Genomic DNA, 16,422 nt, shown 5'->3' on the forward strand with positions numbered 1-16,422 from the left:
TGCTCAGTATTGTGCTTTCTATACACTTCTCAACGTCCCATGAGAACCACTCAGATCATCCCAGTTTTGAGTGAAGAAAACAACCGAGCAAGTAGCAAATTAAAGCCTACCATATTTAAGCCCATCCAGCATTTGTCTCACCAACACCTTTTGCTTTTTCCTCCGATTTCATACTGCTGCTACAATAAACGTTTACACAGCGAATTATTCACGAGTGATTTGGCAAGTTTAAGCCAGATGCCCTTCCTGACATTGAGCCCACAACCTGGGCGACAGGAGCACAATGCGCAACCACTGCACCACGACTGGGACCGTTTACATTACGGAATTACATAATCCATGTATAATCCATAAATTCTGCAGAATGCAATTTACCAATAAAGGCAGAAACCAATGATTACAGTAGTACACCGTACATTTTATGAATAAAATTAAGTAAGCAAAGTACCAAATAATAAAAGAGTGGGTGTAAGCTGCACAATCACTTTGAGGCCTCTGGAAGCTGCCCGGCATAAATTAACACACACTTGACTGAATGTATGTTAATCCATTCATATTAAACAATGTCTTCTCACCTTCACTGCACCTTTTGATCTGAGATTTGCATCTGCAAACAACACATGTGCTCTGTGACTGGATGTGTTTCAATAGATGATAATGATTTTATTTCATGTGGGAACAAATAAACATGGCTCCAGCACCCAAGCTGGTTTCACTTTGAATGTAACTATTTTTAGACTATTCATGATCAATGAGTGAGAAATCCTTAAATTATAAACTATGAAACTGGATTTTTAACAACAATAGACAACAGAGTAATAAGCAATGTTACGTTCAAGCCATGCAACTTGTGGTTTGAACACGACTGTTTCTCTCTTATTGCTCTCTTCTGCTTAATCGTTCCCATCACTTCCTCTTTCCCACACTGTCATGTTTCCCTTTCATTCATTCCTGTCATATCTGCCACATCATCTCCCCATGTGGCTCCCCATATGACCCTGCTCTTGCCTCTGTGCTTCTGGCCCCATAGATTCATCCTCATTCAAATGCCACTTTGTTCACTGTTTAAGTATGATTTTATCTAATTATAACATCTTTACGACAAAAGGTTTTAATTCAGGGCACCAGCAGCCTGAGGTGGACACGAGTAACAGTTTATTAAGTGCAACCAGCAAATGGTAATAGGAATCTGATGGTGTGAGTTTGCAGATGTTGTCCTGCCAGTGCACCTCAAATAAGAACTTTGAAACCTAGTTCAAGTACTTACTAAATCTAATTAATATGTTTATGTAACTAATGCAGACCACGGTTACACAACAGATCATTGCAGACACAGTTGACAAACACATAATTATTTGCATGCTAGTTTCATGTCTGAAGAACACAGAGTCAGTGTTACACTGTATCAGCAGCATCAAGCAGACGGGTGGTGTCCTGAAGAAGGACAGGCTTGTTTTGGAAAACAAGGAATTGTTTTTTTGGTGGGAATGCACACAGGCTGCTCTGAGTGTTGCTGAGAAAAAGTGTGGCCACAGCGTGAAACATTAAAACCTGTCTGTTGTTTTTTTTTGGGTGTTTCAGCCAAACAGTAAAGAGTACAGTTCAGTAATCAGTGATTTGTTTATCCCTGGACAGCCAGGAAAAAAATCATTTCACGTGACTGTATCGGGATGCTTTACTTTTACAGTATTAAACCAGTAACAGGTCCACTGAGGAGGCAGCACCATGGCCTTGCCGCAGGGAGGTCCCTGGTTCGATTCCAGGGTTGCCCATGCAGGTGCCTATCTGTTTGACTGAAGAATATGAGCTGTGAAAGAGTGTGTTTGATATACAGAATGTGGTCATCATGTAACTTTGGCAGACTTTAAAGCTTTCAAACTAGCCACTCTTTCACCGTCATGTGTTTTTCCCACATTGGGGAAATTATTCCCTGCATTTTTACAGCTCCCCAAGCCAGCGCTCCACCAACTCAGCCACCAAGGCACCCTGTCTCCAGTATGACACTAAGGAGCTATAATAAGTAGATAGCTGTTACAGAACTGTGCTTTATCATTGCTTTTACAGAGTTTTAGTCGGGCTTCCAGATCGGAGAATAGCATTCCTGACCTTGCATTAGGAGACAGTGTGTTACGCTACTGTCAGCTGATGAGTGGTGTGTTGAAAGGCTTATCTTGGGTTACTGGATTTTATTTTTAACCTGGTTGCACTGGACATTACCAAGAATGGGTCACTCTTTCCTCAGGGTGAGGAACGAGTGACAATGGGTGAAAAGGGGAAATCTCCTGGACAAAGTGCTATTGAAGATGTAGCAGGGAGTGGTGGAGGAGTTGGGCTCAGTGGTTTTGCAGAGCTGATTCATTCAACATGTTTGTCCAAGATCAAAATGAATTTCCCCTAATTTCTCATACTCTACTGTGTTTAATGTCATTTGTTCTAGCTCCAGGGTTTACAGATAATAAAGAGTGTGGAGACAGTAGGTAGCAATGTATTTTCTGTTGCTGTTTCTGTATGTCCCCACAGTCAGACTGAACTTTCTAAGTGACCATGTAACAGATCATTGTTCATTCATAGTCATGCTGTAAAGCTCATGTGCATTTTTCTTCTCCGTTTATTTCCACGACAGGAAGACAAGCCAGTAAAGCAGGAGAACAAAAAGGGAACCTGTGTCATGATATAACATTACAAAAATAGCACAAGGCATTTAGATTAGCATTTGACCTACATTTATTCTCAGGCACACCTTCGTTTGGTGCTCTGGACAGATCAGGTACCAGTTTTCATCAGCAAGGTTTATTCACTGGAGCTGTAGACTTTGTTACTAAGGGAGCAGAAAATGCATAACTGGCCTGAGTTTTCCCAGCAGAAAGCAGCAGCAGTGCAAACCCCAAACCCAGCTGCAGCCGATTAGAGCGAGAGAGAGAGACAACCAGCTCCAGCCCCTTTCTTTGACAGCAGCACCATCTTAGATCCAGTCACTGCTCAGATCATGAAGCGTGTGAAGCTGGTTACCAGGTTAACATTACCTGTTAAGTTGCTCCTTGTGGTGCAAGTAGCAAATTCACCATGAAAATCAAGGTTTTATAGAATTGTGATATTTAGGGATAATCATTAACCGAAAGCTACCAGAAACAGGATCAACTGAGCATAGGTGAAATGCAACTTTAATACATCTAATATAGCTCAATTCCTCAAAACAATCACTAAAGCTTTTTTTATTCTACTCCATAGTCCTTTGTTAATATGATCCATAAGAATATCTTACATTTTAGTCCTCAACATTATTTGCCAGGTATAGTTACACTGCAGATTAAAATAAATACCTCATGTAGGCAACAGTGCTTTACCTTTTTTTTCTAATACAGAAATGCTTCAACACAATCTCATCTCACCTAACCTTAAAATGTTCTCTCCCCAATTAAAATTCAAATGTTACCTGTGAAATGTGAGAAGTAAAATTTCATTGGCTTCCACATGTAAAACATAAAATTCCAGAAAAAACAAACTGATAAATAAAATCTTTGTCAGTAATCTTTATTTCGAGATATTTTGTAGAACAGGAGAACCAAAGATTACAAAAGAAGTGTTCTACATGCTACACCTTTACCTAATTTATCATGCTTGCCTGGAAAAAGTACATTAAAATTTAACAACAAAAATATGAACCAAAAGAAAACCAAAAACATACAATTAAAACTGATGTGCATTATACTCACCATTAACTTTATTTTAATGTACCTTTCTCCTGCCTCCATGCACACAATCTCTTTACATGTAGATAAAAAAAATTAAGACTTTTAGTCGCTTCTTATACCATAGAGCAGTTTCCACTATAGACAAAACACATCTATAAATAAACAAAAAAGAATGATATCCATTAGGACAACTTTGATGGAAAATGGAAAGCCTCAACTTCCTTTCAAACATAACAGATACGTTTGCATCCTACCATAAATCAAAAGGACTGCCGAAATGAAAATGGAAGCCTGTGCAATTTCTTAATCTTCGATAATCACATTGATAAAATAAATATCGCACATCTGCTAGAAAATAAATAATGATTACTGAAACACCTCACTATGTTAAATGCTAGAGTGAGACAGATCTCCATGTTTGTGACCACTTCATTTCATGGCATGAGAATGGTCGTATGTAAAGCACTAGTGTGGCTCCGAGTGTCTCTCGCGGCTGTTACCTTGAGGTAGATAACACATTTACATTAACGCCTACAATAATGGTTGCTGCTGGCATCTTGTGTCAGATTTACAGTATGAAAGGGTTATCAAGGAAGCAATCTTTTGGGAGGCTAGGGGGTAGATAAAAATGGAGAAGAAAAAAAATTATAAAAAACAAAACAAAACACCCCACCCCCTTTTGTAGCTCATTGTGGGAATGGCTAATTGAAAGCACTTTAAAAGCCTACAGCAATGTTAGCGTTCACCGTCCTGTGTCTCACCAAACCTCACCTATTACAGTACATCCTCTCCTGCTGTTCTGCTTTCTTCTATCTACTTCTCACCTGCAGTCTGTTCTACAGTACTTAAGTGTGCGAGTGATATGCCAGTCTGATAATGAGGGCGTAGACCCATGAAGGCCTGGTGACCAAGGCTCAGCGTGATGACCAAAATCTTTAAATAACAAATCACTCCTCTTCAATCCAACTCCAAAAAAAAAAAAAAAATACAACAGGAAGAATTAAAAGTAACCATAAAAAAATCATATGAAATTATTCAAGTACAATAATATACCATAATATTTAGTCAAAACTGCCATGGTCTTGCACTGTGAGAGAGGATACATTACAGATTCTTCAATTAAGATGCTTAAAGATGCTGCTGTACGTTTTGTGGGCAATCTGTGGGGAGCATTTGACAGCACAAGGTGTGAGGGACGCCTGGATGGATTTTAAAGGCAAGTCATCATTGCTGTCAAAGCCAGGCAGGGCAAGAGTATCCAACTGCACGTTGAGCACAATCTCCGTATTCTTGCTGAGGAAGTTCTCGTCCTGCTCTCTACCCTCTGGGGACTCTGGGTTGGTCGCGGTCTCTGCACCCCCCTCGTCATTCCGGCTGAACAGGCGGTCCAGGTAGCTGGTATAAGTGCTGTCCTTCTGGAAGTGGTCCTCTTTGCGAATATCCCAGCAGGCTTCATCTATCAAACAGCCGTTCTCTTCGACTCTCTCCCCTGGGCCGAAGCTGTCCCATGGGTGAGCGGTCCAGGTGCTGTCCCCACTGATGACTGCCAGCCCTCCTCCACCTAACTGGGCCAAGTTGACCAGGCACTTCTCCTCCTTCTCCTGACTTATGGACTTTGACATAGAGCCTGAGCGGGGAGCCTCCAGCTGGGAAACTGAAGAGTTAAGCTCATTTAAGAGGCCGACTTCATTAAGCAGTGCTACATCCGGACAGGGCTCTGGCTGCAGACTCAGTTTTATGGTGCTAGCAATGAAGGAGTCAAAGTCAAAGCCTTGATTTTGCTGGCTTTGAGGCTTTTCTGTCTGGTGTTTCTCCTGTTCCCGGTCCTTCTCCACTGGACTCTGGGCCTCCTGCAATGCAATCTGGGCCTTCACCAGACCATTCTTCTCACACTTGCTCTTGGCCTTGCGGTCAGCCTTCTCCTTGCTCTGCTGCTCCTTCCAGTTGGAGAGGTCAATTATGAGCTTGGGTTCATAATAATGGTTGACTTCACTGTCCCTCCAGATGAGGTTGTCCAAGTAGGAGGGTGACACAGCCTTGTAGTTACAGGTGTGGCTACACTGCAGGTCACAGTACTTGTTCTCGTGGTGGTCATCCTGCCAAGAACGCTCTGGTGGGAAAATACTGGAGTAGTCAAAGGAAGGCTCATCCAGGAACTTTTCACGATCTCCATCTGTATATTTACGGGGATCCACCTGCAAACAGAAAGTGAACATTTAGCCATTATTAAACATAACCACATGTGTGTGTAATTACTTATTTATATATTTTTATATATAAATTAAATTACAGAAATTTAATTTTTCTAACACAAACCTGGACCTCCTCCTCATCTGTTACATCAGAGAGTCCCCTTGGATCAACCTGAACTTCATCTGGGTCGTGGGTGCTGTGCAAGTGCCAGTCAGCCTCTGACAGCTGGCTCTCATGATACCTGATACAACAAGAAAGAAAGAGAGATTAATATACAAACAGATGGTCAAACCATTCAAGTGGTTTAAATACAAGAAGCGTTTAGGAGAGCAATGTCACCATAATGTTTGTAACAAACATACCTGTCCCAGATGTGACTGTGGCTCTGGTCCATGAGCAGGATATCATCTACCTCATCCTCAATGTGAAAGGGGTGCAAAGAAACCGGTTCATCTAGGGGAAAGGAGTAGTCAGCCATATAGGGATGGGCCAGGGCTTCCTCTGCAGTAAGACGATCTATGGGGTTAAAGGTCAGGATCTTCTCCAAGAAATCCAGGGCTGCAGAGAGATTAAACAATGAGATTATTGGGTCATAAACATGTGGCGTGTGAGTTATGACCCTGATCGCCATGATCTATGCTTGTTGGTGAATAAATTAGTGGCACTCACCCTGGGGACTAACGTCAGGCAACAGCTTGGCAAGTGGCGTGTGAGGCATGGACATGTCATTACGAATGAAGACAGGAATGACGCTGTGGAGCTCCTGACGGTCTTCCTCTCGAAGCACAGGGATCGACTCCAAGATCAACTGCATCTGCTCCAGTTCGTGGGCTCCTGAAACACCAAGAAGACAAAGCCTACCCATTAGTTACACCCACACTTGACTGAGTTTGTTTTGAGAAAGGCTGAGTGCAGCAGATAATGAGAAAGATTGTTATTTGCCTTGAATTTAGCTCAAGGCCATTTCAACCAACAGACCAGCTCCTGGTTTCAGCTCCTTCTGAATTTCCAAAACCCACTCTGTCTCTTTAACTTAAAAATTATATTGTCTAACTGAATAACTATTTGACTCAATAATCAACTAACTTGCTTCAAAGACTGTTTGCGTGGGGTGACGGAGGCATACTAAAAGTAAGTCAACATTTACCTGCAAAGAGGGTTTTTCCTGTTAGCATTTCAGCAAAGATGCAGCCTGCAGCCCACATGTCAATGGCTTTGGTGTAGTTGTTAGGAGAGAGAAGTAGGCGCGGGGATCTGTACCATTTTGTGACAAGACCTTCTGAAAGATGACCCTATAATAGAAGAAGCATATTTAGTGAGACTAAAGAAAAATAAATAAGTACATCAAAGTATAACTCAATCATAGAAATAACCCCCCCCCCCTAAGTAGTGGTTTAGTTTATCTACACTTGAGGGCACTCAACTCTGCTGTTGGACTTGAGCCAATAATTTGGGAAAAAAAAAAACATTACTTTCATGCAGTCATACAAACCTAATAACCTCTGTGCCACGTACTTGATAGATCCGCTTTGTACTAGTCGTGTACATAGCAACGAGAAAAAAAAAGGGAGAAATTAGACACGTGCAAGGCCTGTCAGCAGCAAGCAGGGTAATCCCCCCCTCACGCTACACACAGACACGAGTGACATCAATCTGCACTCCACTTTGACACAGACCCTGACCACTCAGGGTCATGAGGACATTGAGCAAAGAGAATAATAACCTGTAGGTGCTCATGCACCCATTGGAGCAATGGGGGAGGGGAGCCTGGTAAAACAACACTATCACTTCCCTCTGCCCCCTTTACAAGCAGTGCTAGTTTATGTAGAGACCAAAATGGTCAGCTCACCACAGACAGGCTCTTGTTTCTGCCCTAATTTAGCCACAAATACGTTGCACTTGTTTTCATGTGTCTATAGATTACAGTATATAGACTATAATTTCCTTTCAGGTAAACTAGCTAATCTGGCCATCTGAGTAGGAGACTTTTGTTAAAAATCAGTAAAGAGTAGTTTCCAAAGGGGTCAAAAGAATTGTCAGTTTTGGTTACAGAACTATGCACCCACCTACAGTGACAATGCTGAATGCTGTTATGGAGAAACCTATGCAAACAATTGAGCACTTTTCCAGGCAACAGGCTAGCCTCACAGACTATTGAGTCATTGCGCAAGGACAATTCTACGTACGATGGACTGTGACCTAAACAGGATCAGATTAGGTTTTGGCTACCAGTCAAGGGCATAAAGTGCATTAGGTGAACACGGTAGCTTTTACTCTCTAAATGAGCCACTCACTATAAAAATCCCCTGCACAAAACAGCAGATATTTTAGTGCCACTGTCAATCTCTGATCGACCCAACCATAAGAATTGGTTCAGACCAGGTTGATATTTAATGACTCAACGTCTCCCTCGGCATGTCAGACTGGTTTGTCACAGCAACCTTTAATGACACAGTGAAAATGACAGGTTTCTTTAGCTTATTATAGCATTAACCCAGATGTCTGGTGTCTGGACCTTGGTACTAAAAATGTTTTAGTCTAATCAAATAACTAGAATCGTCGTTGCTGGTTGATAAATAACAAAAATACTATTAGCAACTGCAACAAACAGATTTTAGTCTGGAAAAAATAAGTTGAGCCATGTCGGATTCATCAACCCAACTTTTTCTCATTAGATCCTGTGACGTCTCGGGCCAGACAGGCCTGTTCCTGGCTGAATAAGTGGGTCAAGTGTGTATGCGCACGCTTTCTGTTGTGGTTTAGAGCACTCTGTTGCTTATGTGGCAGAAAGGACCTCCATGAACCCTTTGACATACCTTAAAACTTCCCCATTATTATCAGCATTGCAGCTCAAATTACTAAACTTTACACTGATCCCCAGGCAAATACAGGAACCTCTGTTCAAAAACTTTAACTTGTTTATTTAATGCAGTCATTTTGTCTATTTCATAGACAAAATATGTATAGCTAAGAAATACATTAAATGTTTTATGCCCTCAAGTACTTTATAGCTTGAGCAAACACCTAATAATGAACCTGAGTGTGGCTTACAACAAGACAAAGAGCTGTTTGGGAGAAGGGTAATCAGGGTTGGACAGCGCACGTGAATTCCTGTCATTCCTCATTCTGGACCACCATAAAGACCCGCCTTAAGGTTCACACAGGCAGAAACCACTGTCTTTTTCAAAACAGCAGCAAGCCTGGAAATACATGTATTATCTACTAGCTTTTACACAAAACTTGTTTTAAACAAGTTAATTTTTTGAACAATGATATAATACATTGTCTATTGCATTTCTCATTTCACCGATAAAGTTCGTAGTTACGTAGCGCTGTTAATTTTATTGTGTTCTTCTCTTTGGTCCATGTCGTCAACCTGTTTTTCAAAACAAGTTCAGTGTTACTGCTTATTGTGTCCACCACTACTTTGGTCTGCAAAATGTCATGTGACATTACATGACACATGCTCTGGTCACCCTTTTAACAGAGCAAATTAGTCACAAACAGAACAGGATGTTGCATTTCAACACAATTATACCACAGCCTCTTTAGTTATAGAATGACACTGATTAATAATCCTCCCCTGCTAAACAGAAGCAATTGGGGCTGCAACCAACCATTATTTTGATAACCCATTAAACTGTTGATTATTTTTTTGATTAAATCGGAATAATTGCATAAAAAAAAAAATCCAAAAATATTATTTGATGTTTTGCTTACCAGAGATCCCTTGAGGGGTTTTTTTTATTTGGTTTTGACTTTTTTTTTTAAAACAAAACAAACTAAAATCCAGTGTTTGAATAATAAAACTTCAAAATTGAAAATATAAATAAACAAAGCAAGCATAGAGTTTTGTTCCAATGTGAAGATCTGAAGCAGCTCCAGTCAACCCGACTGTGAGAAAAAAAAAACACAGAACATGTAAACTCCACAGTGAATCCTGGGCTCCTTCTGGTTCTGAGGCAACAGTGACAACCACTAAAAACCATGTCGTCATATCTTAATGCCGTTGTTACATTTATTGTCTGCACTGTTTAAGTTGCGCTGTTCTGTGGTGGCGCTGTTCATCACTATGTAACAAATGAGATGATTGTGTGTCTGGCCAGCATTGAAACTAAGTGTTTTTATGCCTACACACTTTACTGGGTACAAGTGTCAAGTGAAGGTGATGGAGTCATTTTTAAACAAGTCTCATTTGGCCCTAGACACCACGCAAACACCTATGTTGCCACAGAAAAAATAGCTTGTCTGGCTACATCTGGCTAGACTACAGCTTTTCTATCCTTGAAATAAACATTGGCAGCAGAAGTCTGCTGCAATACTAAAGCAGAAAATAATCAGACATGTGCGCTGACTATAACCAAGTAGCATTTTAAAACCCACTTGTCTGTTTCCCTATCAGGAAAAACTGCTTGTACATGGGGATAAAAAGCCCAAGTGGCAAAGACCGGAGTATGATATTGGCGTAGTAGCCTTTGCGTTTCTTTTGCACACAATCTACATGACTCAAGAATCTGAGCTGAAACTGTGACCCCGACCACAAAAACACAGATGGTGTGCTGTAAATGAACACTTCTCATTATCCCATGTTTGTACGTTTGCAGCAACATACGAAGGCACGTCTAAACAGATATGTGGTTGTTCCAGACAGAGGGATCACATCACATGAGCTCACTGCAGACCCTCGAATGACTAATCTGAGACATGTGTAAGCATCTGACTGCCTCGGAGATCCAGCAATTACAGAGACTGGAAGAGAGAGACTTTCCACCTAGATTGCCTCATGTCACATCACCACATGGCCTTTAATGGAAGTTCCTCATACCTTTATTAGGCGACAAACACACAAGGGCAATGTAGGACCTACACGTGGCTACAATCACACTCGGTTCATACTGAACACAAAAGCAGCCCTCTCTATTGCTACTTACACTACCTCACAACACAAGATATGCTTTTATTCAGAAATAAAATCATATAGTTCATATAATGTCAATTCATATAATTAACATTTGGCACTTTAGCGCCAGGCCTTCAGACTTTTGTGTTTGCACCCTCTAATGTGGAAAGGAGTTCCCACTATTGTTTTCTCTGAAGCCTCAATTCTCTTGAGAAAGGAAACAAAGGCGCTACCAAAAAGGAACCACATCCCATCTGGTTTACTTCCTGCCCAGAAACTACATCACACTGGGAAGTGCTGTATTAAGGAGTAGACATCTTGTGAGCGGACAGAGCAGACTGAAAGTTTACACACAAGAGCAAACATAGTTTAGTACAGCAAACAGTGAACATTTCACCATGCACCTTATGACATTACTTCAGCCACTACTTCTCTGCAACAAGTCCTACCTTGTGAGAATAGTGAGGGTCCATAATGCGAGCCAGCCCAAAGTCCCCAATCTTCAGTACCAGGTCCTCTGTGTTGACAAACAGGTTGGCAGGTTTGAGATCGCGGTGTAGAACATTGGCAGAGTGGATATACTTCAGGCCCCTAAGTAGCTGGTACATGAAGAGCCTTGCATGGTCTTCAGATAGAAGGCCCTTCTCTAATAGTTGACACAGGTCTGTCTCCATGTACTCTTGCACAATGTAGACAGAGTTGACCTCTGTCAGGGACACCATGTCCTCTGTTAGCCTGCGACCACTGGGGCCTAGTGTCTCAAATACCTGGAGATATTTAAGGAAAAAAACAGTATAAATAGTATTCACAACTTGACTTCTGTAGATTTCCTTCTATAGTCCAACTTACTTTGACAATGTTGTCATGATCAAGTCGTCTGATAATCTTGATTTCCCGCAGAGCATGCTTCACACTCTGGGGGTCAGTTAAGATGATCTTCTTCACCGCTACACTCTTGTCACATTCTGTGTCAACAGCTGAGAACACCAGCCCATTTCCACCGTAACCAAGCGGCTTCAAATCCATGTAGCGAGATCCCAGGTCAAAGCCATGGATGTTCATAAGTGACTCAAACTTTTCTGCCATGATGACTGTTTTTGGTTTAGGTTCAGCTATCTTCACTGTTATATCTCAGACCTGTCTTCAAGTCTAACTTTAACACCAAGGGGAACTTGGTGTTAAACTAATTAATTCCACTAGAGGCCTGACCTACGCTACCCCAATATTGGTGACTACTAAGTTCCCCGACCTAGGGCTCAGAGGCAGAGCACCACTTTGTAGGCAAATTATATTTCCATTGTGAATAATAATTTAAAAAAAAAATATATATATATATATATATATCGCTAAACTCTTCCTCAGAATATGGTTGTATGGATCTCCTTAAATAATTCTTTCTAGACTAGTGTTGATAGGCTACAATGGAATGGCCAATTAAAAAGCACTGATGTTAAATTTTAAACAGCCGGTAAATGCATCCTCACAGTGCAGATACATTCAGTGTATGACTGGTCCTGAGCAGCTTCATGTGAAATGTGCCTACATGCACTAGATTTCCTTCTTTTTTATTTTTTAAATAATTGTGTTTTTTACCTGGTAAATCACCTGATTTATTCAACAGAAATGATTCTGGCCTTTACTATTCAAAACAGTTTTCCACCCTCAATGATCAGGTGGCTCGAGCTCGCCACAGTCGCAGTCAAAACTATCCTCCATTTTAGTTGACAATGACCTGAAAGAAGAGGAAAAACAAAAAAAAAACATTAGAAACTACAGCATCAATACACCGCATAGTGCCTGGGTAAACGAGATTAAAAGGAAGTAATTCAAGGCAAAACATTTCCTTTTATAAAGAAACCTTGTTGTAGTTTGAAGAGAGAGGCGTGTTGGGGTTTTACTAAAAAACAACCAGTGTCATTTACCGGTCTGGGCTAAAACGTGGTGACTAATGGAAACTCAACTCTCCTCCCCCGCCGGGGTTAAACGCTCGCTAGTCCGGTTTCAAAGTATCGGTAAAACGACGCGATAACATTACTTACGCGTAATAAGCTTTACTAACATTATCCACGACCATTTGCATCCACCACACGACAGAGAAACATCGTTTCTACGCCCTTTTACGTTCATACGGTCTGTTTTCGACGTTAACCGAATCGGGCAGATAAAAAGGGGGTAAGAATAGCAGCTAGGCGACAGAAGCTCCGTCTACGTGGTTCAATTTAGCATATAACACACGGCCATATGGCACCGTGCACTCTTAAATAAAAGTAAATGGGCAAAACAAAAACACCAGGCTACTTAATAAATATCGAACAGTGTTGAAGTGGAAGCCACGAATAGCGCGAACAAAGGAGCCGTTGTTGTCGGCGGATCTTCAGACGAGCTACGTGTTACAGCTTCCCTGCCGCTAAGCAGCACAAAGCGACGTCGGTTAAAAAGGACCGCGAGTTCAAGGGGACATTGCCCACAGTTACAGAAGACACCGGCGATAACCAAGAAATTACTTACAGTCCTTATTTGTCGCATTTGTTTTGTTTTGCAGGTAATCAAACCAGACACGGTTCGACTAGGCTCAGCTCTGCGGATCTGCTGCAATCGCCATTGAGACTGAGCTGAGCTGTAAGAGGCAGTTGTGACGTCACATGGCTGCCTTCAAAGACTGTCTGAAATGTTAGCACGTCAGTCAATCCTTAGTTTGTGAAAAGCGTATATAAAAAGTGGTGTTGTAAAGGAATTTATTATGACGTAACATTATTAACTCATTTTAATAATTTGAACATGAACTTTAGGTATAAATAACATCCTAACCAGTTGCATTAGACAGGGTACTAAAGCACTTATTTTGTCCACCCATTCTTTATTGTAATAGATTAGTTCATTTAAAACATATAAATAATGGCATAAGTATAAAATATGTTATATAGATTTATGAGACATTACCTACCCTCGGATGCCTGTGGCAAGCGCTCCAAAGTCAATTAAACTATAAGTTTTGCAAATTCGAATAGTACCTGAAAGCAGCAAGAGTCATTCAAAATTGTAGTTTGGAGTTGTGTTTGAGACGTGTGACAGTGGTGTAATTAAAATCCCGAATCAGTATTCACATTTATAAGGGCGAAATCATAACATAATCATTACAATATAAAGAATAAACATTATGAAATAATTATCTATATGCGTAGTGATGCAATGTTCTGCCACAGCTGCAAAATAAAACAAATAGATTATCAGTGGTATTAGTGGGTCTAGATTTAGTAGACACAAACATTATTGAGTAAATTTTGCCACACGCCTTCTGACCCTTTTACGATATAAAAGCGATGCTCTCTGATAAGACATGCAGTAAAATTTAGGCTATCGTATTTTTGCTTATGCGGGGAGCATTCGAAAAAAAATCTAAACGTAGGTATTGGCCACATAAAATCTGCGCTATTGCAGCTCTTACCAGGAATAGAGAGCCCATTGATTACATTCTTCTTTTTATTCGTTTTTATCGTTTTCCATTTCCAGAGTCTAGCCAATTGAAATTTCAACAGTCAGGTCTTTTTGCAGTTTCCCATAACGTTCATCTATTGATTTACATAGCGTACACGAGCACTTTTGTCGATTCGTTTGCGATTCACGCCTTATTGACGTGAAATCATGTGCTCAAATATGTCACGCAGTGTGAAATATCTCTTGGACAGGTCACCAACTGGCGAATTTAGAAAGTCCATCTGGCAGCGATGCGCGCAGGGTGTTTCCCTCACATTTGGTATCCTAGAGCCTTACGCGTCCCGATGATCAAAGCAAGGGATTAACGAAATAAAATTAAATGCAGTTTGGGTCCTACACGGCGTCCGGTCCTCCCTCTCTGCTACGAACGGACGGATGGGCGGGCGAACAGGAGCATCACAGCCGCAGCAGTCTGCATCAGCATCCGCAGACAAACCATGTGAGGACCCATGTGCCCAAGATTGCAGATGGCTCTCACAGGCCGGGATGGGCTCTGCGATGAAGAACAGGACTGCATGCGGACTTCGTGCGACATGCGTCAGATTTAAGAGTGCGAATGTCCCGCATATTATCAAGGCAGTGACGGAGAGAGGTGGTTTTGCTATAACATTGATAGCTACTGCGTAACTTATCACGTTTTTGCCATGCGTCAAGTTATGTAATAGCCAAGCACTGTAATGTACTGACTAGATTTTTGAACAAAAAATGAGTAGTGAGGATTTTTTGACAAGGTATTGCATTATTTTAAATCTTTACTAGGTTTCAGGAGACACCCAAGTTTCTATTGGATTCATAAATTGCAATGAAAGGAAGTTCTCGCTGAAATTAACGGTTTGAACCTCATCTATATGGAGGTCAGAGGTTATGGTGCACATACACTCTTGTATAATAAATTCATATTGTCTGAAGAGGGTATCATTGGAAAGGGTATAAGTGAGTTGTTGTGAGTTCATTAGATTAGGTAACATGACTCCCTCCTACTGGTCTCTGGTGCTTGTTCACAAGTTGCAGTGATTGTGTCTGTTCGAAGTCACATTAATGATAAAAAATTACTTTTGCAGATGATGCATTGAACAATCTGGTGAGATAAAAGAAAGTAGTCAGAATGTAAAGCTCCTCCCTTATCACTAGTGTGACAAATCAAGATTTAATCTTATATTGTTTTCATCTGCAAATGATGATGGTAGAACTCTTGCACTCATGCACACACACACATATAACCTGCAGCCTGCACCTGCATTTAAATGTGTTTCAGTTTGATTTCTGACTTTACTATTCTATTTTTTCCATGGTAAATCTTATTGTTTTACTTGTTTGCCTAAATACTATAGCGAAACTAAAACATCACAATCACTTCACATTCATCTCCGGTTCTCTAATTCTCTTGTCACTCACCGAGGCTGAAATTCTCTTCAACTGCCCAGAGCAGCATGATGCAGAAAGTAATAGTCCATTCATGAGAAATTACATCATATATCCAAACTGCTAGTCCAAGAGCCCGACAGGTGGACCGTTTTCAGCACACTGCAGGGATGTAAGGGTATTCTCAGTGTTGTTAGTGTGTTATCCTACTCCATGTGGCTCTGGTTGTGAGGTGGAGCTCCATGTAGAGTTGATATAGGCCAGGCCTAGAGGGGAGGAGTCTGCTCTGGGTTTGGTATAGTCTGTCCGTAATTCAGACCCACATGTATCAGAGTCCACTGCCACCACCTCTCTGTCATTCCCTCTTACAAATCAAAGCTGCACTTACATTTTATTTATTTCTGGCCCAGATCAAGCACAACTTAATTTTCTGCAGCACACACTAAAACATATTCTCCAATCTTCCTGACAGGTTGCTGGTATCTAAACAAACTAGCATGTTTAAACTGTAATGCAAACAGTCTTGTATATCTGTTTATTATTTATACTAGTATTCTACAGAATCACTAGTATTCTGCAGTATTTACATCTGTTGATCGATCTGAACGGGCGGCACAGTGGTGCAGTGGGCAGCATTGTCGCCTCACAGCGAAAAGGGCCTGGGCGTCTTTCTGTGTGGAGTTTGCATGTTTGCGGGCGTTCTCTCCGGGTTTTTCCCATGGCCCACATGCATTGGTCAAACTAGATTGCTCGAATATATATATTTATGACCACCTGTAA

General features: G+C 41.1%; 1 protein-coding gene across 3 annotated transcripts; it reads right to left on the reverse strand.

The window, feature by feature from the left end:
- Positions 1-3,515: 3,515 nt before the first annotated feature.
- Positions 3,516-15,863, reverse strand: mapk6 (mitogen-activated protein kinase 6). 3 transcript variants are annotated; one of them, XM_029144207.3, is made up of 8 exons: positions 15,676-15,863; positions 11,635-12,517; positions 11,235-11,552; positions 7,033-7,177; positions 6,555-6,719; positions 6,248-6,443; positions 6,009-6,126; positions 3,516-5,887 (listed from the first exon to the last, which is right to left on the reverse strand). In XM_029144207.3, exons 2-8 carry the CDS (start codon positions 11,869-11,871, stop codon positions 4,808-4,810), a joined length of 2,259 nt encoding a protein of 752 aa, XP_029000040.1. In that variant the 5' UTR covers positions 11,872-12,517; positions 15,676-15,863; the 3' UTR covers positions 3,516-4,807. The 3 variants fall into 3 exon arrangements, with proteins under 3 accessions (XP_029000040.1, XP_029000041.1, XP_029000039.1); XM_029144208.3 differs by lacking the exon at positions 15,676-15,863 and adding an exon at positions 14,231-14,658; XM_029144206.3 differs by lacking the exon at positions 15,676-15,863 and adding an exon at positions 13,294-13,451.
- Positions 15,864-16,422: the final 559 nt, after the last annotated feature.

Source organism: Betta splendens, chromosome 3 (assembly GCF_900634795.4).
Source record: "Betta splendens chromosome 3, fBetSpl5.4, whole genome shotgun sequence".
NCBI classification, from domain to species: domain Eukaryota; kingdom Metazoa; phylum Chordata; class Actinopteri; order Anabantiformes; family Osphronemidae; genus Betta; species Betta splendens.